Below are 25,016 nucleotides of genomic sequence, written 5' to 3'. Positions count from 1 at the left end.
GCAACATTCTGGAACCTACTAGCATATGGTTATCATATAATTCATCCCTTTGACTCTAATGCTCAAGGTGACCTAGGATTTAACTATTAACCCTAATTAAGTCGACCACATTAAATTTCAACCTTTCAAATCCATCTCATGGATTATCCTGATCAAAATTTTACTAAATTAAAATACACTGATGCATATCTCCTACTAATTTAGAGGGATCAATTCCATCTTGACTTACACACTAACTTGATAAGTACTTGACTACGTCCAGTATCCTTCCGTCACTGAGTTAGAAACTCAGATGGTCCGGTACTAAAGTATAGTGAGTTGCTTATAAGTCATCGTGGAGGTCTTAAATCTAAGGGATACTTATATCCATACCCTTCACGAGCTACTCTTGACAGTAGAGTGCTCGACAAATGATCACGTTCGATGTGAATGTACTCCTACATTCTCTCTACATGCCATAACAATATCTCCACACTCTTTGGTTAAGAGGACAACCAGCTCATATGGCGTGTAACGACCTACACTCGATATTGCTATCGTCCTATTAATAGCATATCATTTGATCGCGAACATTTTTAAGAACTTAACAACAAATTCTCCTTTGTCGATTAATTCTATTCTTAAATATTTCATTACAACATAGGAGTTCAAAGATTGATAATTTATAATAAAAATATCAAATAATTTTTATTAATAAAAATTTATATATAATTTACAAGATAAGCACAATCATCGACAGACTGACAATTGACTTTGAAACATATTTTTCAACAATATCTAGACATAGGATGCTCCAATCACCGTCAATGTCTCTAAACATGATCTTTCCATCTCTCGTAGTATCCGAATTCGCTCGTCCTCATCAATCATAGATAGAGCACGAGTGTCTAACATAAGATCTGACAAACGATCAGTCTACGTAATAAAAAAAATTAGCAATACATTATAGATCATAAAACAAAGATATAATGTAGTTATATAAAATATTTTGTATTAACGATGAGAAGTAAAATGAAGACTTAATGAATTGAAATTGAATATAAAATTGACATAAGACAATTTTCGAGATCTTACCAACGTGCGCATAGTAAAACTCTGACCCTCGTATCTGAAATTATATATCAAAGCTGTTCGATGACCGATACTATAATGCTAAAAAATCAAGTCATGTAGTCCTCGGTATATGGATGACCTCCCAATATATGATCACTATGAACTATATGATCTTGTCGTGTATTCCAAATGGTGATATACTGTGCATGTCTGATACGCCAATCAATATGAGCTCTCCTTCGTCGATCAATACGATGAAGTTGCTGGCTGATATCAAATTACTCTGGGATGCCCTGAATCTGATCAAACTATCGTAGCACACGATTTGAAAGGTGCACTCTACCATATCAAAACAAATAAGCGACATCCTAACAGTCCATATATCATATCCATCCGTATAAATCTATAGTAATATGGACAATATCTGATCTGTGTATGGTTCCCACAAAAATTGATAGAGTTAAAAATAAAATCGGATTAATAAGCTCATTTTTCAATAGACTATGAATACTATAAAATAATATTTATACATAAATTAAAATTATCCGTCTATGTATATTAGTCAATGTATCTAGCTGACATCTATAAACTCATGCCATCTTTGTCGACATATGGTGTACGTCGAATGCAACATTCCATCTACTCGACAGTATGTTCACATTAATTGAATTTCATCAGATTAAAAATAATAGTAAGTTGCAAGTAATAAAATTAATATTTATATATCTATATTTTCAAAGTATGTCTAATCTGAATGGAACATCGGGATTGTGCTGCTCTGATGGCATCTCAAGCAACTGTCTTCGCAATGGACTGATAGCCGGCATCCTCTCCCATGTTCAAATCTGTCAATTAAAAAAAAATCATATATGATATACCCAATCAGAGCTATAATAGAATGTAAAAAATTAAAGTTTGTATATTACATATCTGCAATAATACAAGATAACCTCTGATTTTTGACTGATCTGCCGCAGAATCCCAACACATAGTCCTATACAGGCAAGTTAGTACTGCACTGCCCCAACTGAACCTATAAGTAAAATCTTAATCCTATAATGATAAAAACATCAACTTCATCTTGTTAGATGAAGTATGGCAAAAAGACACTCTCTAGTAATCACAGTACGTAGCCCTTGATATACTGCAGCACCATCTCTTCTGGTGCATCATCTCTAATGTAAAAATATCGATAATGATCATCCAAATACTCTATCCTCAATCATGAATGATCAAAAAACTATGCCTCATGCTAAAATCCTAGTAATCGATAGCACATATCCTACCATTTTGGAATGCTAAGAGTGAGATCAACCTCTGTAACTGCTTCACCATCAACTGATAGTTCGGTGAGAACACTAACATCCTGTAATGTGATGATCACCTCACTGAATGGAAGATGAAATGTGTCTCTGGGTGCCATTTCTCAAGTGAGACAGTAATAAGACTAACGTCCATCTATATCTGCTCAATTCGATAGACTTCATAAAATCTCAGATATTGCAAATAATTTATAACTCTATCTGGGATGTTCTTCGTCCTCATATGTCAACATCGGTTTGTCATAATCAGAGGTGTTTGAGCTCCTGCAATAAATAGAATAATTAGATAATGTGTATCTCTCAAATAAGATTCTCTTTACAAAAATATAAATAGTAAGATTAGAATAAAATACTTACATTACCATCTAGAATGATCTGTGAGCAATGGATCTCTTGCAATATAAGAATACTGCAGTCTCGAGAGCCCGGATGCCATCCTCCGTAAGTCATAACATACTAATAACTCTAAAACAATAACATACATCTCAAGTGTATTAGAGCATGAGAAATATTACTAATTTTTCATGATAATATAACTCTGCAGTCATACATAGAACAATGGATAGAATAATACATAATTTTGAACATAGATTACACAACAATTCAACTATCAAAAATATATAAAATAATATATAACTCTAAAAATACATAGAGCAATATATCTACTGCCTTTAATGTTTTTCACTACTTGAAATTGATGTGTGTGGAAGTAACCTAGGACAGCGACGATGATTATGACCCTATTCCCTACAAATGCATAATGATTCTTGTTTCTTATTTGCCTATCATCTATCTTATTTCGTAGTCTTGTTGACTTTGGCCTGCCTTTCTGCTTAGATCTCAAATGATGATGATTAGGAATACATGTGAACATATGTGTGGACATCCAATAGTCTTCATATGGTAATGGATAAAATTCGCCACTCCAAGTATTCATGTATGCCGCAACTATGTATGCATCATCCACGAATCCACTAAAATGTATAGCAATTTCTTGCACACAGTTAAAACGTGTGAACAAGGATATTTATAGATGCTCCACTTTCCACAATAATATTTTCTGTCACTTAAACTCATAGTTTGAAAATTTTCTCCACCTCTTAACCCTATATTTGCTCTCCTTGTAAGCACTTCATAAATGTCTATTGGATATTAAATGCTGTTACAATATGCTGGTTAGCTTTAACTTGATCTTCTACAATCTTAATTGCAATATGAGGAGTAAAAAAACTATTTGCATTCTCCTGCACATATCTTGAAGCTTGGGCACGTCTCATATTAAAATATTTCACAAGACGGTAAAATATCATTTGAATACAATTGTAATTAGCACATTTCTAGCTCCTCGTAAGACACTTAAAAATCTTCAACAAATTTATAATTAAAACACCATAGTGCATACCAGCATCATGTGCCAATGTCTACTTCTCTAGTTCCAACTCAGACAGCCAACTCCAAGCCTATTCACTATCTTGATCCTACCCATGACAAAGTGCTCCCTGCTTGCCATACTGCTCTTTTGAGCTGTACATTTTTAAAGTAGTGTTGAAATTGCTGCAGATATGTCTTAAGCAGTATCGATGATAGATACGTGGCGGATTCCATCCAATAGACTCATTTATAATGATATTTAATATACCTAGATGTCTGTCAGAAATTAGACATATTCTATTTCTATCTGGCGCAACATGTGTCCTGAGCCGAAAAAAAAACCAACTCCAACTAACAGTTGTCTCCTCATCCACAATTACATTTTCTAAGGGATAAATCCTATTCTCTGCATCAACTTCTGTTGTAATTAACATCTTACCTTTAAACTTTCCATATAAGTACATGCCATCGATACTGATCACAGGACGGCAGTACCTGCAAACTTAGATGGATAGTTAGAAAGCCCAAAAAATATAATTTAAAATCTGCACATCGAAATTTTCAGTTGAGAAGAAATCCATGAAATAACAGTGCTAGGTTTGCATTTTGGAGTGTAGCCATATAGTAAGGTAATTTTGCATAAGATAGCTCTCATTCTCTATAAATATCAACCAACGCCTTCTGCTTTCCACACCATACTTTTCTGTATGACATTGTATATTGAAATTGTTTATTAACGGCTGCCACAATAGCTTCAACTTTAACACCTGGATCTTTCTTAACCAAATATCGGACTAGTGTGCCAATCATCCTTCCACTGATATGTTTGTGGTCTCGACTCAATCCCATAAACAAACAAGTGTGACAACTCTCATATTTTGTGATATGAAAATATCCATGCTTTTTCAAAATTGTAGTACGAAGCTTCCATTTACATTCTTGTTCAGTATGTGATGATTCACATTGTATGGACCATAATTTTGAATGTGACTGAACTACATTGTATGTCTGATACTTCCGAATGTGATAAAGATCAACAGTTTTCTTTAACTCATCTTTACTCTAAAACATCAGATCTATAGAAAATTCAGTCATCGAGGAGTTCCAAAATGAGAGTCAGAGTTCAATCTTCGACCAGCACTAACACCATTATTTTGATCTAAATTTAAGTTGCTAAAAAATTATAGAGGTTCATACAAATGAGATTCAGATTCTCCTACATTATCATCTTCATGCAAACAAGATTCAAGTTCTCCTACAATATCGGGCTGATTATCTTTATCACCATCTTCTTCTTCATCATTGTTACTGTCCTCATCATGCCATTCTTCATCAGCCTCATTCTCATCTGATTCAAAACCTCAGTTATCAAAATTTATTCCAATGCTGATCCAATCATCGTTCTCCATTTGAGTGTCGTATCTCACACTTACTGCTACTTCCAGCATAGAAGAAGTCACCATAGACGAAATCACCATAGGAGAAGTCACTATAGGATTTTGAATAATTGGATAACTAGGGCGAACAGTATTAGAATGCTGTTCTGCAAACATAGCCTTAACACTAATGGTTTGCACCATTGGACTTATGAAAGATGAAGAAGGTCCAGGGGTATTATTTTCTTGAGTTAAAAGCCTACTAAAGTACCCAAACCTCGGTTCCATCATTTAAATAGTATTTTTGATAGAGGATACATCTTTTTTTTAATATATAATTTAATATATCAATATTTTAAAAATTTCAAAGAGAATGTCAGCATTTTTTGGACATCTTTATCATCATTAATTGGAACTAAAATATACTTGCTCTGCATTAACTGTCTCGATAAATTAGGAGATCTCTACTTTAATTTGATTTATATTTTTTTATCTATAGGAATACCACTGTATAGATGGTTCAATAATTCTTGACGTGATAATGATGAAGATAATCTAACCATCCGACTTGCAGGCTGATTGTACTGCACGTTATTTTCATCATTTTCTATTGTGCCATCATAATACAATAGTAGACGAACCCAAGTATTGGATATTTTCTCAAAAAATTCTGACAATATTAAAATTAAAATATTTAATATTAATAATTATTTTAATAAAATGACTAATATAATAAATACATCCCATCATCAATTAATAGGTAAAGATAGATCCTATCCCATTCAAAATTACATTAATTCTATAGGTAATTACAGTAATCAAACGATACGCAATAGAATTCGAGAGAAATTTCAGTAACATTTTTTTTTCTCTCCACACGACTGAAGATGTATGAGAAAAACTAAAAAAAAATATTATTTAAAATTTCTCTCGAATCCTCTGTATATCCTTTGATTACTGTAATTACCTATAGAATTAATTGTAATTCTCAGACTGTTCAAACTAGACAGTCAATTGATCAATGTACATAATTCTCCTATCCATACAAAAATATATAAATATACGAATACCGTAGAATATGTACATTAATTAAGAGATGAATCTGTGATTCTATGCAATACAATATATTTAAATTTTTTAATCAAATTTTAGAAAAAATTAGATTTCGATCAATTTTTAATAATATAACAAACAACATTAATACATTAACAGATACATTAAATTAACGAATACATTAGCACAAAAAAATGACTAAAAAAATTCGAAAGAAGAGAGAGAAGGAAGAGAAAGGAGAGGTGCAGTGTGGGTGGAGGGGCATCGAATGGAAGGGAGAAGAGACATCAGACAGGTGGCCGATCGGACAGAGAGAGAGAGAGAAGAGAGGGCCTGTGGTGGGGGGGCAGCCAGATGAGGGGAGGGGGGTGTTGGATGTGAGGAGAAGGGGGCAGCTAGATGGGGTTAAGGGGGCGGCCGACAGGAGGTGAGGTGTCGAATTGGAGGAGAGGCAACCAATGGGCCAGGGGGGTTCGGATGGGGGGAGGAGGGGCCAGAGGAGGAAGAGGGAGAGAGAAAAAAAGAGAGAGAGAATAGAGGGAGAGAGAAGGGCAGCGACTTATCGAAACGGATCGAGGAGAGAGAGTTATCGAAGAAGAAGGATCGGAGAAGAGGCGTCGTCTGAGAAGAAAAATTAGAAAAAAATATTGAGATATATATATATATATATATAAACATATTAAATAATATTTCTAAAAATATCATTTTGAATGATATTTTTAAAAATATCATCCACAAACGCCACTCACAATGACGTTTTTAGAAACACCACTCTCAGTGGCATTTTTGTTTTCCTCCACGTAAATAGCTAACCGGACCACATAAATGCTATTTGAAATGGTATTTTATTCGTAAAAAATATCATTTCAAATGATATTTTTTTATTTTACATTATTTTGATAAATAAATTTTAATCAATATTAAATTGATAAAAAAAAATTTAATTTATATCAGTAAAAGACTCCCCTTTGAGAACAAAGTACATTATAACCAGAAAGAACTCGCAACAGCACACAAGCTAACATTCATGTCAAAAATGATACTATATTGGAATCACATGAGTCAAAGTCGACAGTTGTATACGTGAATTGAACAGCAGAAAGATAAGATCACCACCAACCACCAACCACCATCTGTATCACTATCAGCATGGATGCTGTCACAAGAAACTTTTTGAGTGCATGATTTTGGGCAAAGGATAGTCAGCAACAACTGCTAGTAGAAGCATCAGCTTGTGGTGGCTTCTGCTTAAAAATGTTCCTTTCCACACCTGCTGAACCTTCAGCCAAGAGGCTCGGTGTATCCAAGATCTGCATCAGTGATGTAAATAATTATTTGTCATTTTTAACGGACAAGAAGTAGCATATTGTGAAAACAAGGGTACAAAAGATGTAAGTTCAAACTCCGGTAATTCCTGCTCGTAATGTTTCCTTTTTCCTCATTAAATGGTCTGTGCTTCCTCTAAAACTCTAGAACAATCTCAAAAGCAAGGAAGAGTAGATCACAAGTATTTTATCCAAAACATGGCCAAGGAAAGTGGGAAAGAGAGAGGAAAAAAAAAAAAGAGGAAAACCCAATGGACGAAACCAACAAAAGAAGGTTCAAGCTAGATGACAGGCAGTGCTGCCTAGAAATTTCGCATGGGTATCTCAAGTTTCCCAAGACTTCAAGCTCGGGAAAGCATAGAGACAATATACTAGAAAACTAGAATAGGCTGATTACTCAATTGGATTTTTAAAAAAAGTCTCACTTAAATGTCATTTTATGGACCACATAATAATGGGAAACCTTACAATAATAATGCTAAAAAATTGCAAGAATTGTTGTACCATCACATGATTGCAAGAATTAAAGTACCATCACACATAAGATTGTCCTCAGAAGAGGGTTGAAAAGCTATGTTTTGGCTAATGTGAGCAGGGTGCCTTTTTCTAGGGGGCATGCCAATGATTATCGTGGCATTTTGCATTGTGTCACAAGTGTCTCTGCTTGCCAGCACTTTAAAATTATGAAAACAGAGCATCCAGGTAACACATAGTAATCAAGCCTTGTACCCACAATGTTCTCTGACTGAAGCTCTAAGACAAGTTATGTTCTCAGTTTTTTCAGACCTTTTAGCCAACTCCAAAACTGAAACATTTCAATTTTTCCAATCAACTATTCAAAACTCAGATTCCTTTTCAGAAAATTATTGGCCAATTTATGTCCTTTTAATCCTATGACAATTTATTTTATCAAAATTGTTAGGTTGCAAGAAATTTAGGAGAAAGGTAGGCCTTTGCATGGTATGATGTCTGTGTAGTTTGAGACTTTTAAGGGGAAAGGGGCAGAGGGGTTTGTATTATAGATTAAATTGCTTAAATAGTGGGTGTGCAAGATTTGAGCTCGAATTTCTCTTTTATAAGGTATCAAGCCCAAAATCTTTCATGTTTTAAATTTGATTCTCCATCCATCTCCTATAATTTGTAGATCACCACCCGTGGGTGCAAGTTTTATGGATCTATCATGAACTTTTCAATTTTAAGAACCTTAATGATTTTCATAGAAAATATGGATTAAATGACTGTATTATTTTTCATTTAAAAACTTAGCATTGAAACAAGCAACACATATCAACAAGAGGACTAAAAAAATTATAACACTGAATATAGAAATAAAAAATTTAACAAAATACAAAAATAGAAAACTAATAATAAAACATAAATACACAAAACAAAAAATAAAATAAATATATAAATAAGAGATGAGATAAAAGTGAGAAAGAGATTGATGGATGGATGCGATCAAATCATGCATCGATATATTTGGCATTGCTCATTTCTTTATTTGCATTCCTAAATTGTTAAATATAATCATGTGTTTGATTGACTTGAACCTTTTTAGGTCTCAAAGAAAATTCAGGAGCATATGCATGTAGAAAAAGGGGGTGTATATTTATGATGATAGAATGGGAAATTGATTGGAATTAAGAAAAGTGTTTAAATGACAAGACAACATATTAGTGCAGTTTGATTGGAACTGAGGAAAGACATCTAAACAAGGCAAGCTGACATGTTAATAATGTCTTTTTATTATTCTAATTTTAAATGTCAGTCAGACAAGGCCAAAGACTTGAGAGGGATCACACATGTATCTTTTTACCATGTGTATTTGGGAAAAAATGAAATCAGATCTAGATGGAATGTTCAAAAATTTATTAATTCCATTCTTATTTCACCAACATTTAGGATGGTGCATGTTAAGTTGTCATCAAACAATTAAATGATACATAGGCTTTATATGAAAACATGCATTCAACATTTAGATATTTTGTTTCCATAATTGATAAATGGTTACAGCCTGAGCCACCGAGATTTACACTTAAGGATCCCAATATACCATATATGTTAATAAGTTGTCTATATATTTTCTTGAACTTTTTTATTAATCTTTATTTTCTATTGCTCAAATACTTAATCATTTTGAATATTTCTAAAAGTTTATGAAAATTAGGCAGATGCATTGAAACTCAAGCAAAGACTAAGAGAGAACTGCCAAACTACAAAAACCAAAAGTCATTTGGCTTGGCCAAACGGAAAGTGGAATGTACATGGGCTCATGTTCCTTTGCCAGGTTACGAGATATATATATATATATATATATATATATATATATATATTATATATATATATATTATATATATATATATATATATATATATATATATGTACATATGTATGTATATATATGTACATATGTATGTATATATATATATATCGATGCTAGATGCCAGATTTCAAAGGCTCAGGTTAGGATATGTGTCAGTGTCGGACCTTTCAGTATCTAAGAATTTCTTCTTATTGAGCTATGTCCGAGAGCCATAGGAATGTCTGAGTGACAAACATATAGGAGTAACAAATACAATACTGGAGCATCATGTTTCATCTAAATTTAGTCTCAAAGAAATTGCAATCAAAAGAGTTAAGATATCTGAATCAGCAAACCCATATGCAATGAAAACCACTGAAATGTGCCAAATCACTAATTAAGACCATAAACCTATCATTCTTTCAGTTGTTACATTGCCAAAACATGTCATTTCGATGATAAAAATAATATTGAACAAGATAAATGTAATAACCATGATCAAATTAATATTGAACATGAGAATATTGATAACATCAATAATATTAATAATGTCAATTTTAAAGAAAACTGAATTTCAGCTTCATCACGTTTTCTTCATTATTGCTAGACTAATCTCCACAACTACATACTGAAAAAAACCTATCACCTTATATGATTCTGTACTATGATTTGAGATCTCTCTACCAAATGCTAAAAGGCTATTTGACCTAATGTGATGAACATGACAATATAATAGACGTGATGAAGCTGCATCTCTCCGAACCCTTGATCTATAAAGCAAAATATTTAATATGAGAATCCTGATAACATCAATAATATTAATAATGTCGAGTTTAAATAAAATTTAGTTTCAACTTCATCACCTTTTCTTCATTATTGCTCAACTAGTCTCCATAACTACATAATAAACCCGTCATCTTCTTTGATTCTTATGATACTATGATTTCAGATCCATCTACCAAATGCAAGGCTATACCACCTGATGTGATGAACATATATTGGCTATCATATCCCAAAAATATATATTCTGCACCTTTCTGGTCCCATTTTCCAGCCTTAGTTATGTTAAGTGTAGGCCACCAATTAACTCAGCATCCTTGTCAAAAACAACAAATATCGAAACTCTTAGACCGTAAATTACACGTATATATATGATATACCTATAAACAAATCCAACAAAATTTTAAGTCAAAATATTTTCTAAGTTATTATTCTTTCTTTGCATATTATTTGTTTCAAGATTTTTGGATAGTTACAGATTGATATATTATTTGTAGGAAACAGGAGAAAAATGTGCAGGAATTTATGGTTTTTGACTTTTGAGATATTATGACCAATATATGTTCATCATACCAGGTCATGTTATCTTTAAACATTTGGCAAATGGAACTGAAATCATAATACAGTGGCAAAAGGATCGAAGATGATGAGAGGTTTTTCAAGAATGTAGATATGGCGATTAGCTTATCAAGAGGAAAAAAAGGTGATGAAGTTGAAATTAGATTCTTTAAAATTAAAATTACCAATATTATTAATATTATCAACATTCTCATGTTCAAAATTTTGTTTTTACGGATCGAGGATTTACGACATCCAGAATCACCACTGTTACATCATCATAGTATTAGTTTGGTCATCAAAATTACTTTTTTTTTTTTTGATGATGTAACAATGGAATATTAGGTTTATTTTGTTAATTAGTTATTTAACACATTTCAGCGGTTTACTATCATATAATGGCTTTGCTGATTCAGATATCTCAACCCTTTCAATTGCAATTTCTCTTAAGACTAAAATTTATACGACATTAAAGTTTTTGTAGAGAACAGATGATGCTCTAGCTTCATATTTGTTACTCCTATAAATTTATCTTTTCCTTTTACTAGATGTATGCTTTGTCTCAATCAAAAGGTCTGGATAACATAAAGTGAAACTAATTTTCTTGACCTTGGCATAATTCCCAGTTGTAGAACAATCTTTCATGCACAATGACTTGGAAACACATATTTCACTGTGATAATATCACTCAGATCAGAGAATCAATAAGAGATAGACCTCTTAACAAATGAAACATCAGATGTACTAGAAGTTGCATACCTTTAAGACAAGCTCTTCAAAGCACTGCTCCACATTGACTCTTGTTTTTGCACTACATTCTAAAAACAGACATCCATATTCCCTTGCAAAGTCAATACCCTCCTTCTTTGTGACAACTCTCTCACTTTCCTGAAAAGATAAAACAGTCCAAATTTCCATCCCACATTTGATTAAAGATGTCGTCTCAATATAGGACAAGAAATTACCAATAGATACACTAGGTGATATGAAGGTAAGACATTGACAGATAATATGAAAATTGAAATTAAATAACTAATTTGCTGCACTGTATAAAATTGCACATTAAAATATATATATTTAACTATATACATGCAGATTACCTTATCAACCTTGTTGCCGACAAGCATTTTGATGCAATCTTGATTAGTGGAGTAAAGGTCTATTTCCTTAGCCCATACATCAGCAAGGTTGCTGAAGGTTTCCCTTCGTGTTACATCATAAACTGGCATTAATTACCCAGAAAAAATAATTATCAGCAAACTTTTTCCCCATAGGTCTTGCAGTATATCGAGCTATGAGGATGTCATAACATTTCTAAAGAAATCATGGTGTAGATATGCACACAGAAGAGATACAGTCCTGGTTGAAGAGATAGATCAGCCATCAAATAAAAATTGAAAAACAAATGACAGTTGCATTACTATTTGATTAGCAATTAAGATGATCTCTAGATTCTTGTCTTCAAGAAGTGGTTGTTTAATTCAATGTCTGGGAATTGAACACAATGAAAATGGTGGTCACAACCCATATTCAGACTATGGACCAGCCAGAATTCAGTCTTGCATGAGTAGAATACATTGAGCTAGGGCCAGAAAGGATTGCAAATATAGATCCCTACTCCAGTCCTTTTCTCCTCATGCCTCCCTTACTTCTGAGCTATAGGATAAAAGAGATGGAAGAATAAAAGCAGCCAGTATATTGTCTTCCTTTCCACTTGTTCAATGTACCTTTGTCTCTCTTTCAGCTTTCTTGTCCTCTATTTCTGATCCTATTCTTTCCTCCTAAGGACCTGTTTAGCTATCCTACAGGATTGGGTGGAAAATCTTATAGGATTCATGGATTAGGCCATCCATTTATGCATGACACTGTATCAAGTAAACTCCACCCAGCCCAAATCCTATGGGAGAAAAAGACTTTTATAGGTTTTTTCTGCCTGCAGCCTAAAGACTAAAATCTAGGCTAAGTTTGGACATGTTCTTAGAAAATGGAAGCTAGATGGGCCAATAAGCCTGATTTCTACAGAAGTTTTAACCCAATCTTATAGGCAAGGTTCACCGTTTTGATACCAAGCCCATACCAATACCAACCTGTTACTGTATTGGTATAGGGCCGATTTGGCATACCAAATATCGATACACCCCTCTTACCAGATACCGGTACCATACTAGTATGGTATGGTATATCCCATACCACTCTATTTGGTATGGTACAACAAACTTTGCCTATAGCTATAGGAATATTCAAACAAGCCCCAAGTGGTTCTCATTCCTTCTTTGCCCCTTTAACTTCATTTGTCATCTGAGTTTATTAGAAGATTAAGGGACGGAGACAGATATAAAGATCAGATAATATTGTCCCACCTACAAGGCAATCTGAATAATTTGAGAACCAAATTTTCTTGTAATGCCTAGATATCACTAGCTAAGAGTCACTAGTGCTGCTGAATAGATCTACAACTCTTTCCCTTCAATCTTAAGTTTCTTTATCCAAGTAATATTTGAAGCTATTTACGATGGACAAGTTTATAGTTTCAGTTTTGCAGTCTCTTGTCAATTTGAATGTGTGAATCTTATATAGTGCTGATCTCATTTTTGTTCAGTTGATGGTTTGCTATAATAAGTTTCTAAGAAGATGTAAGAGATAAGATATTTATCTGATGCTGGTCTTACTCTCTCAGAAATCGACGCTTATTAGGTTAGTTATTGAAAACAAAAAAAAAAGAGGTGAAAGATTCATAAACACACCATTTGATCATTTTCGCTTACAAAAATATATAAATTTACAATTCATTCTTCTTTCAATTTTTTCATGCAAGGTTTGCCAAATTGGTACCAGCATCATACCAACCAGCAACCAGTTTGGTACAATACCATTACATATCGTACCATGATATAGTGTACAGAGATGAAGAACAAGAGAAGAGGGGAGAGAGGGAGAAACCCACCCAACCCTAGGAGGAGAACCAACAGGAGGGGGGTGTGGGTGTTGGGGGAGAGAAGATGAAGGGGAGAAAAGGGAGAGGAGGAGAGGAAGACGAAGAGGAAGGGGGAGAAAGACATACCTGTTCAAATGTCCCGAAGGGGAATGGCACCTACGTCCGCATTGATCAAGGGAGATGGCGTTGGCACCGTCATTGATTGAGGGTGATGGCATTGATGTTGGCATCAATTGAGAGTGACAGCATCGGCTAAAGGTTTGAAGAGGAGGGAGGGGGGGAGAGATCAAAGTTGAACACAGTTGGGGGAGGGAGGTATTGGAGGGTAAAGAGTTCTATTATAGTAAGATGACCTATTTCGATTAACTGAACCATCTCAATTCCTGGCAATTTGGTTCAATTCATCTTAAACCTTTCGATTCAGTATGGTTCAGCATACTCCGATTCCATGCATAGTTTTATGATTCTATGAAAGAAAGGGTGTTAAAGTATATATCACATATATTTCTTGGATTGTTGTGTCATCTTAAACAAAAATTTATAGCCATTTTCTCAAGAATAATAAGTATAGAAACCTCTCATTCAAAGAAGAAAGATAAATAACATTAAGATTGCTTACGTGTTCATATGGTTCTCATACATGCTCATGAGCAGTTATGTTTATCCGCATTTACAACATGACGTCAAATCAGCATAACTTCACCAAGCTACATTTGAAGAGGATGGAGCTCCAAACAGTATCTTTTACATCATTTTATAGATTCAAATTGTCAATAGCATTTTTTTAAGTGCGCTGTTAATCTACTATTATAATTGGGATATCTGCTCATTCGATGAGTCAAAGTTGCATTTTTATTAGTTGAACATACTTATCCACCTTTAAATGCCATTCAAAACAATTGAGTTGGAAGAAAAAACTTTATGTTATTAGTTCTCTAGGCTAACAACTATTAGGATTGCATTCATTCCTTATTAATGTATGATAGCACTACAAGTTGTTAGGATAATGCGATTTGGTAGATTTAGCAATGATGAATACTAGCTCAATAAACAACACTTGAAACCTTTGCCCCACCACAACCTCTTCCTATAAAAGGACAACTCCCAAGCACATTTTGAATCTAGTAACATCCTTTCCAAGTACATATTAGACCTATTCAATGGGCAGGATAGGCCAGGCTCAGCCCAAGGAACAACTAAAATTAGCCAGGCTGAGACCTGGCATGGCCCAGCCTTTGGTCCAACTTTCCAGGCACGAGCCCGCTACTTACTCAGACTTCAGGCTTCAAACCAAGCCTGGGCTTCCTAATGGCCAATTCCTCTCCTATCCCAATCAGATCTCCAACGTCAACATGGAACATCAAAACTTGTCCACCACATCGAAAAGGCTTACATTCCTCTTCCTATTCATTGAGATCCCAAGGTGCATGGATTGAAAGATGAACTCATGACTCCTCTGCTTGACCACCAGCCCCAGTTCCGCAACGGCCTCCACATCACAAACGCCCTCATCATGGAGGTGGTCGAGATGGTCCTCATTGACAAGGTAAACAAGTTTCTTGTCTCCCTCATCAACCTTGCTGACACCACCTTCATTGGCTTGTACGGCAAGGATGCCCCGCTCCTCATTGCCCACCTCGCCCTCGATGTTGAAACCCTTGGATTCATTAGCGAGGTCGCCTGCTAGACCCTGCCATCTTCCAACCCATCCTGGTAGATGGCCACATCCTAGTAATTGCCCTCCTAGCGACAGATGGATACCAAATAGGGTTACAATGTGAATGCACACATCATGGCAAAGGAAATTGTGGCCACCATGGGGGCGGAGAGAGCTAATTCTACTAACAAATGTGGTAAGGATCCAAGAGGACTGAAACTAATCCAAGAGTCTAGTGAAGGAGATCGACTTTGGTAGGGTAAGGTGAAGGATGGGGGGGAGGCGTAGGGCCTCGAGAGGGTGGTGGGGATGCAGGCAGGAAGGGGAGCATGGGGAGAGGTGGGGGAGGGGTTTAAGGGTGTGGTGGGAGAGGGAGTTGAGGAGACAGGAGTAGAGAGGGCGGAGAAGATGAGGAAAATATTTTATATTATATTTCATATTATATGATATATATGATATATTATACAAGTTTTGGCTCAAGCCAGGCAAATATAAACCTAAGTCCATCCTATTTAAGGAATGGGCTTAAATTTTAGGCCCAGCCCAGGCCAATTCGGAACTCTATGGACTTGAGCAGATCAGATGTGCCATTTAGCATTTGAACAGGTCTAGTTCATATACAGTGATCCATTTCAAAACAAGATGATCAATAAGAACCGGTTGATATCAATATTGTTCCAATAATCAATCCGATCCCTCACCATATTGATGAGAAGCTCAACATGTTCCATGAATCTTGTCATAAGTCTCAAATAAATAATACACACAGACATAACGTGCAAGTGTTCATAGCTTGATGGCAATAAATCTTCGCACAGAAGAGGTGGATGCAGCTGGCATAAGCTTGAAACTAGATCAGCAGCCTATGCAACACAATTCAACAAGTTTACAGTGCAGTTAAACAAATTACATCATTACTTTACAGCAAACAAGATTTGGCATCAGTGGATGTGGACATGATTACAACTACCCTTTCTTATGTTTGCAGCGATAAATAAGAACATAATGCTGCTATGACAGAAATCAAGGCCATGTTGGATGACTTGAAGTTTGCTGTTGAGTTAAATTCTAGATCTAGATTGCTTGTTGTGGATGACAAATAATAATTGCCATTTGGCTTTTTCAGTGAAATATTTAGGTGGTAACTGAGACAACTAAACAGTTGCAACTTGCAAGGTCCACTCCAGATCTGACTTTTTAAATGTAGAGCCACCAAACAGATTTTACGGATTGGTTGGCAGCTGTCCAGCTAGAATCGAAATGTGTGAACTAATTTAAATTTGTAGAGATGATTTCTATATGATTTGATCTGACTTTTATTCTTCAGGATAGCAAATCAGCAACTGAGATTGGAGAATGAAAAAAGGACCAAGGAGAGGATGTGTGAGAGAAGAATATAGGTAAGAAGGAAATATCAGTAGAGTAAAGAAAATAGAAGACCTGCAATGCTCAAAAGAAAGGAAACGAACTTCAATCTGTTCAATATCTATAACCAAAAACTGATTCTGCACCACCTCCCTCCTTTTATATCTAAAGGCATCATGACTCTACAGAATCTGCCTCCCTAGTATACAAGAACAGTTATAGATGGTTACCCTATTTTTCCAGCCAAAAGAAGGGACTTTCCAAGGATAGCAAAATTTGCAACTCCATCCAATATTTAAGGCTATCAAAATCCTTCAATGTCAAATCCAGATAAGTATAAAACTATTCTTGTCCAACCTAGATCAAAGTAGAGTCTTTGTCATATTCCTACTCGAAATGGGAATAAAAAATCCCACCATGAGAACACCACTAGAAAACAGAAAATCCTAAGAGTCTCCCAGAAGACTTCAATATAAGACACTCCATACTTAATTAAAAGAGCAAGTTAACCAAAAATAAAACTAAAAAAAATTAAGATACATAAATATACACCTACCTAATTCAAACTTAAACTACATCAGCAGTAGAAGAGATGTTGAGTCTTTGGATATATGGTTTCTAGGGGTTGAAGAATGTATTTCATTATAAATTCAGTTCACAGATTACAGCAGATGGGTATCTATATGTAATAGTAATTAATGAAATCTTTCATGACTTTCAAAAATACTATATTGCTTCATAAGTAACATACTAAAGATTGAGATGTTGAAAGCCCAGGTCTGACATGTTGTCATGACAAATGAACTAGGGTAGGAGATTCTTTTCCTAACATGTATCTATCTCTTCAATTGCTGCAATTATCCATACTACCTAAAGCTGTACAACATTAGAACATTACATAATTTTCAAGCTAGCCAACATTAAATAAGAAATTCAGTTAGTGAACTATTAAGGTAAAACATTTATCTCCATGCAATTGTTTGTATGAGCATTACTGCAAGAACATCATCATCATCAATTCCCGACCAAAAAGTGATAGTCTGGCAACTATTACCCTGCTTCCTTGATGATGATGACCCTTAGCAACTGCAAATTGCATGCAGAAAACATATATGTAAATTTGGGGAAAAGAACAAATTCTTGCTACAGAATCCTCATACAGTAACCTCTTTCCCTAATTCACAGTGCCTTCACTTATCTAGATTAGATTATGATTACATATCAAAACCAGCAAAATACTGCATTCCAAATATAATATAATACATAGGTAGTTTTTTTATGTACTTAATCCAGATACATGAATACTTCTAATTCCATTAGACCTGTCAACCAATTGGGTCTGACCAATCAGAGCTTTAGACCCAATTAGCCGAATTTAACCAAAAGTAAAGGCTGAGATCTTTTCTCCTCTCTCCCCAGTCTCTTATTCTTTTCCCTGTTTTCTCTCTCGAGCATGAGAGAGAACCTCTCTCATTTCTACCTCTCCTTTGCCGACTATATCCACCCTCCCTCCCTCCCCAACATTGCTGCCCATCGGCCACTCTCAACCTCTGCTTTCTCTCCAGAGCCACTACCAACAGCCACCGCCAGCATCATCTCCTCCCTCTCTCAAGGGCACATGCTGCTGCTTCTATGGAGGAGAACAGAAAAGGGCAGAGATCTGGAAGAGATGGCCATGCAAAGAGGGAGGCATCAAGAAGGTTGACAGTGGTGAGCTGGTGGGTCATGGCCTCTTGTGGGCTAGCTCACAATTGAGTGGGTTGGAGAGGGCCTTGTCAAGTGACTTCACGATGAAGTCCTCATTGGAGGCTAGATAAGAGCAATTGTACATGTGCCAAATCTCCACCATCTGATCTGTAAGACAATCTCATAGTCCCACCTCAAACTCTCACTCATAGCTTTCTCCCTCTCTATTTGTCTTTCTTCTCGTTGTTACAATATCAAGATATTGGGGGAGATTCTTGGGTCAGTCGGGTTGGGTTAGGTCTCGGGCCAAGTCAAATTCTGACCTGACCCATTGACAGGTCTCTGTTCCATAGCCATATTCGATATGTATTGGATAATAATAAGCACCAGATAAAGCAAGCTTACGTGTCCTTATTTTAAGTATCTTTTTTTAATCCATACACTTCCTTGATAGGTATGACAGAAAGAGGTTTTCTTTGATCATATGGACCTTTTAGTTAGTACTTGAAATATTAATGTTATATTATAGAGTATAGACAATGTTATCATGTTAACCTATTATGCACTGCAGATGCTTTTTTTGCACATGTGTTCATATTTATTTACCCTTTGTTGTATCATAGCCATATTCTATCCTAATTTTGCTGAAGGTTGACCGAACCAGAGTATTTATATCCATGCTTCATAGCACTAAATGGATTTCACCTGACACCTGAGATCAGGATCTGAACAGCTGATCCTTAATTTGTATCCTAAGGTGATCCTTAGCATATCTTTCATTGTAGTCCATTTTAATTATTTTATCAACATAATATACATGTTATCCTTGATAACTTGCCGATTCATTGCTTATGAATGCAAAATTCTTGGCATTTAGCATGTATAATTACATAACAGATAATTCTTTTTTATGGATTATATATTTATTTATTTGCATTTTAGAGATCATTGTATTCCACAATAGTGATCCTCTAAATAGATTTTGGAGTTTGTTGTAGGCTTGATCTTGCTGCCATATCCAAATTCTCATCAATCTTTATGTGCCAAAGATAACAATAGATGTACTTCTCAGTTCTTACACTATCGGCCAGAATTGTGTACATAGATCACCAAGCTATTGAGGTTGGTTAATTGAATTGAAGGATTAGGAAAGATAAACCAAGATTGCTGACCAGAACATGAGATATTTGAGCAGTTTCAGCATGCTAGATATCAAAACAGCCAGCTGTGTATGAAAAACTAAACTCCAAATGTGTTTCATCATCAATGCACGATATAAACAAAAAAGTTAATAGAATGAAAAATATCGAATTCAAATTCTACAGTATAAAAATGGGTAACGCAGACATGCATACCCATGATGATCCCTTGTGCTCCTCTGTAATATGAACTGGTTAAAGTTCTGAACCTTTCCTGTCCAGCTGCATGACAGATATGCTTTTTGTGTTACCATTAATTTGCATTCAGAAGTCATAAGTTGTTAATTACACCATAGAATGTCCTTTTAGAATCTCAAAAGATGTGTGTGTGCGTGCATGTATAACTTACCAATTAAAATAGATAGAAGAACCCACTGCAAAAAAAAAAAAAAAAGTAATTTAATTTAAAGGCTTCTTCTTTGTTGAAATAGAATTTTCCTTGCAATTATGAGAGATAAAACTATGTAAAAGTAGGTTTGGACATGCCAAGAGACAGGCTGATAGACTTTCAGAAACTGGCTAGTGCTAGAAGCTTGGAGCGCATCTTGCTTTTGTACATTTTAAGGCCACAATCACTTGTCAGCTTCCTGATGTTTTGTTAACTGGCACTCTACCTTATGAACCACAGGATTTAATGACACTAATCTGAAACATTGTTCAACAAGCGCTTAAACCCAACGCTAACGTGAAAATGTTGTGCAACTTACGTGGAGTTGGCCACATGGATCCAAGTACAACCCAACAAGATCTGAGATATATCTACAAACAATCTCAACTGGACTATAACACCCTATTAATTGTTGCTGGATCACAAGGCAACTTGGGTAAAGAAAGGGCTATGATGATTCCTCAGATTTAGTTGGTGTAAAAGGAAAACTTCCTTGTTGATTTTGTGCTTTAGAAATCTTAGACCAAACAGCCGATGATTAAGAAGTAGAGACAAAGAGGAAAAGGTCACCTAGAGCAAAGATTTTACAATTTAAAATTATAATGGGATCCAATTTGTTGTGTATTACTCTAAATCCATTGACAAGAAATACATTACATAGTAAAAGGTACTCTAAGTATGACGCGCATGTGCAAACATGCAAAAAAAGAAAGAAAGAAAGAAAGAAAGAAAGAAAGAAAAAGAAAAAAACCAACAGCATATGAGATATTATACCCAGTCAACTTACTAGATATGATAATTGCTCATGCTAATACGAAGTACAACTCATGAAAATAAATGCATATGCATTACGCAGCATTTGTTGGCAAATAGCATGTCATAAAGACTGCAGTTCAACATACAAGTAAAAGGGGATGAAAATATAAGAATATTTTTGATTGTTTTAAATGGTGGTTATGCAAGTAGATATTGCTATCATCATATCAGAATGGATGATTTATTTGTAGATGAATGTGCTTTACTACAACATCAACCTCCTTATCCTTCCATATATAAAAATTTCTCCAATTCCAATAACAAACCTAGGAGCTCTAGGAAACTCTGAACAGTTGTTCGAGTACTGAGTTACATTTTTGTACCATTCATGCAAAAATTGGTATTCTTATATCCCAAAACCAACCTTCTTTCTCCCACAACAGAAAAAGAATATCAGTTCATTGTGGCATTCTAATCAAAGTTCACTCCATTCATTTTAGGGTCATTCTTTATGTCTAACAAGGCTTCTTACCATTGGAGCCTGTATTCTTTAGGAAGGGTGTAACTACTCAGAAATTTTAACTTTCAGCAACAGCGTCACTAAAAATAATGTATTTTCTTCATTGGGCTAATTTTCATGCATGAATAGCAATGCTCAGGGAATGAGCTCAAATTCAACACCTTCGGAGAAATCAATAAAAGAAATGAAATTAGGATAGAACCAAAAGGGAATCTAGATGACATCTGATAAGATATAAAGAGTTAAAGCATTACCAGTGTCCCAGATTGCAAGCTTCAGCTTTTTGCCTCCAATTGTAACCATTTTCACCTTGAAATCCACACCTTTAAAGAAAAGATGAAGCATTTAATCAAAGAACGAATAAATTAAACAAAATTGTGAAAAACCTGAATCGGCTAGCCCAATGTTGATGAAAATTCTTTTAGGAAATCAGGTGCAAGGACAAATATTAACTTCTGAATAATCAAACTAGCCACATAATCCACACAGAGCACATAAAGTAGCAACAAAAATAATTTGTTGAAAATAATGTTTGATATAAGAAGGATTACAGGTAATCATGTTAGCACCAACCATGATTGAAAAAACATAAGATGAAGATGTTTACGATGTCACAATTGTGAACAAATTAAGATCATTGTTCCCAAAATACCTACCAAATTAACATGTTTTCATGTGATCACTGCTGCCAATTAGTCTTTGTTCTGTGCAACTCTAAAAGCCTCAAGTATGAAAACAAAGACTTTTAATTACATCACTCTTAATTATCCTTGACAAAAGAATAAAACAGAGCATCAACAACAAACTATAATACAATATCAATTCTAACTCAATAGGACCAAATCCTTTCATTTTCCAATTTAAACATACAGCTACTATCAAATTCACATATTCAAAAGCGGTGCACTGCATCCACTGCTGCCAATTCTGGCCACCAGATATTCTTTGCAGTTTTAGTTTCATACCCCCATGTATTGCAACAGAAACTCAGTTATCACACCAAACAATATATACACAAACAATATTACAGGACCAATTCAACTAAGTAGCCGCAAAAATCACGTCTTCCAATCCATATGTACAAATAATATCAAATACTTGCATTCAAAAGTAGTAGTACTTTTCACCCAATTATTCTTTGCAGCACCCACACCTTGAAGAATTACAACGAGAACTCATTGATCACATCATTCTCACAATTATCAGCCACAAATACACAAACGAAACATTCAGAAGCGATGAGAGAATATAATTTCCATACAGCAGCTTCAAATTTTTCTCTTTTGTACATATATGTGCAAATATTATCGAACTCCTTGATAAATCTCTCCACCAATACAATTAAAACGCACTGCATTACCGAAAATAGCTGCAAGAAACAAATGGAAGGATCTGAAATCTCACCAATCGTGGGGGAGAGATCGTCGAAGGAGTCCGATGTGAATCTCAGCAGGAGGCTGCTCTTCCCCACCCCCGAATCCCCGATCAGCAACAACTTAAACAAATAATCGAACTCCGGTTGGCTCGAGGACGAGGAATCCATCGTATTATGCCCTAAAAACCATAGAAAGAGCATGCAAAACCATAAGAAAACATCGAAAAGAAACGACTAAGGGAAACCTGGATCCGAAGAAGCGATCTTTCCACAGCAACGAAGCCCTCAAAAGAATCTCAGCGTACCTCGAATCTGGAATCAAGGGAGGAGGAAATCGAGATCAAGGGTTTAGAACTCGATAAATTAGGAGGACTGAGGGCGAAGGCGATGGTAGAAAGGAAGAAAAGGAGGGAGGAATAGCGGGTTGGCGAAGAAAGCTACCGATGGCGATTAAACAATAGAGGGAAACGGTGGCGGTGGATTCTACCTTTCCTTTTTCTGTTTTTTTTTTTTTTTTTGTGGGTTTTTAATTGAGCACGTCAACGTGGACCTACGTTCCAACTCTCTTTAGCTGCATGCAGTGAACTTTGAGGTCGGGTCTCATCATCATACGCTCAGTGGTGCAACGAAAATTTATTACAAAACATAATGCAAAACTGAAAATTTATTACAAAATGTAATGCAAACCTTAAATCCATCACGAGATCCAAACCACAATTGCAAAATCCAAATAGATAAGAGGGAAAAAATGCTAGGGATACACAAGGTGGTGATCAAATGACATGCTACCATGCAAAAATCATATTGTTGTGTGACTCATCCATGTCTTATAGCATCTTGGTTCGGAGAATGCATCTCATATTCTTTTTTCCCTCGAAAACTTGTTCCTCATAGAATTAAATATCACATATGTAACTTATTTTACATGAAGTTTTGCATCACTTTGCCCACCTAACATGATCTTGAATGTCCTTTCCATATGTCTGATATTGCTTGATCGACGGCTACTCCTTAGGTTTGGGTTAGAAGTGCTATGTTGCCATACAATGGCATTATTGAGTAGGATTTGCACATGATGGCATTCTTCATCCATTAGTGTTCTAGCTTGGTTTTTTAGGACATAGCTGTAGAATGAGATGGCACTTCAAAAATTGGAGATTCCAAGCTTGATCCTGAGTAGCTCAAGTAGACACCCGCACTTGAATTATGACCAAAAATATGATTTACATCACAAAAACTTGATAGTATATTCTTTGGAACTCCTATTCTCACTAGCTACAGCCCTATTAGGGCTATGCATTAGTCCAGACAAGCAAATGACATCAAGCATGAAAAGTCATCAAGTGGCAAAGAAGCCAATCCATAGATTTCTAAGGTGTAGGTTTCGAAAGAGATCTTGTACAATTTAAGTTTCTTTGAGTTATGTCGAGCATGGAGTTAGTAGTAAAAGGCTATGAACAAGTGTGGACAAGCTAACACAATAGAATAGTCATTGAAAGGCAATGACATTAAGTTAATTTGCTTGAATGTTTAAAAAAATATAGAGAAGCTTAAAGGAACAAATCCTAAAGTTAGTGATGTATTTGAAGTATTTTAGAAATAAAAGAAGATGATTGGATAAAGGTGCATTATGGAAAATTAAGAGGAAGAGACTTAGAGTCGATCCCTAGATCAATGAGTCGACTCTAACATGTATTTTTCAAGTGGCATAGACTTGGAGTCGATCTCTACTTAAGTATAAGCTGACTTTCTTAGAAAAGACAGAATATAGAAGTTTCAGTACCAATTTTCAAGTTGACTCCTATTTAACTACGAGTCAACTCATAGTTGCTCGAGTCGACCCCTATTTGATCTCAAAGTGACTTAACTATGACTGACAACAGTAACGGCTAGTTCTATAGAAATTTTAAATTTTTTTCAAATAACTTCCAACATCTAGTTTTTAGTCCCCAATGGCTAGAAAAGATTAGTATGGCTTCTTTAGAGGATTTAAAG

The 25,016-nt window shown here is 35.2% G+C and overlaps 1 protein-coding gene across 1 annotated transcript; it reads right to left on the bottom strand.

The window, feature by feature from the left end:
• Positions 1-7,203: 7,203 nt before the first annotated feature.
• LOC105045294 (ras-related protein RABC1) lies at positions 7,204-23,491 on the bottom strand. The gene is made up of 7 exons (XM_073262295.1): positions 23,327-23,491; positions 23,051-23,200; positions 21,901-21,969; positions 20,139-20,204; positions 12,241-12,362; positions 11,900-12,028; positions 7,204-7,485 (listed from the first exon to the last, which is right to left on the bottom strand). The coding sequence occupies exons 2-7, from the start codon at positions 23,187-23,189 to the stop codon at positions 7,378-7,380; spliced, it is 633 nt and encodes a 210-aa protein (XP_073118396.1). The 5' UTR covers positions 23,190-23,200; positions 23,327-23,491; the 3' UTR covers positions 7,204-7,377.
• Between the last annotated feature and the right edge of the window lie 1,525 nt (positions 23,492-25,016).

Source organism: Elaeis guineensis, chromosome 8 (assembly GCF_000442705.2).
Source record: "Elaeis guineensis isolate ETL-2024a chromosome 8, EG11, whole genome shotgun sequence".
Taxonomy (NCBI): domain Eukaryota; kingdom Viridiplantae; phylum Streptophyta; class Magnoliopsida; order Arecales; family Arecaceae; genus Elaeis; species Elaeis guineensis.
This window is presented reverse-complemented; position numbering and strand designations above follow the sequence as displayed.

What these genes read in the sequence shown, in the direction of transcription:
- LOC105045294 (XM_073262295.1), bottom strand. Translation starts at nt 23,189, where the DNA reads ATGGATTCCTCGTCCTCGAGCCAACCGGAGTTCGATTATTTGTTTAAG. An exon ending in GCTTGCAATCTGGGACACTG is followed by an intron (nt 20,205 to 21,900) that starts GTAATGCTTTAA and finishes TCTGTCATGCAG; the next exon opens with CTGGACAGGAAAGGTTCAGA. An exon ending in TCGGCAACAAGGTTGATAAG is followed by an intron (nt 12,029 to 12,240) that starts GTAATCTGCATG and finishes TTATCTTTTCAG; the next exon opens with GAAAGTGAGAGAGTTGTCAC.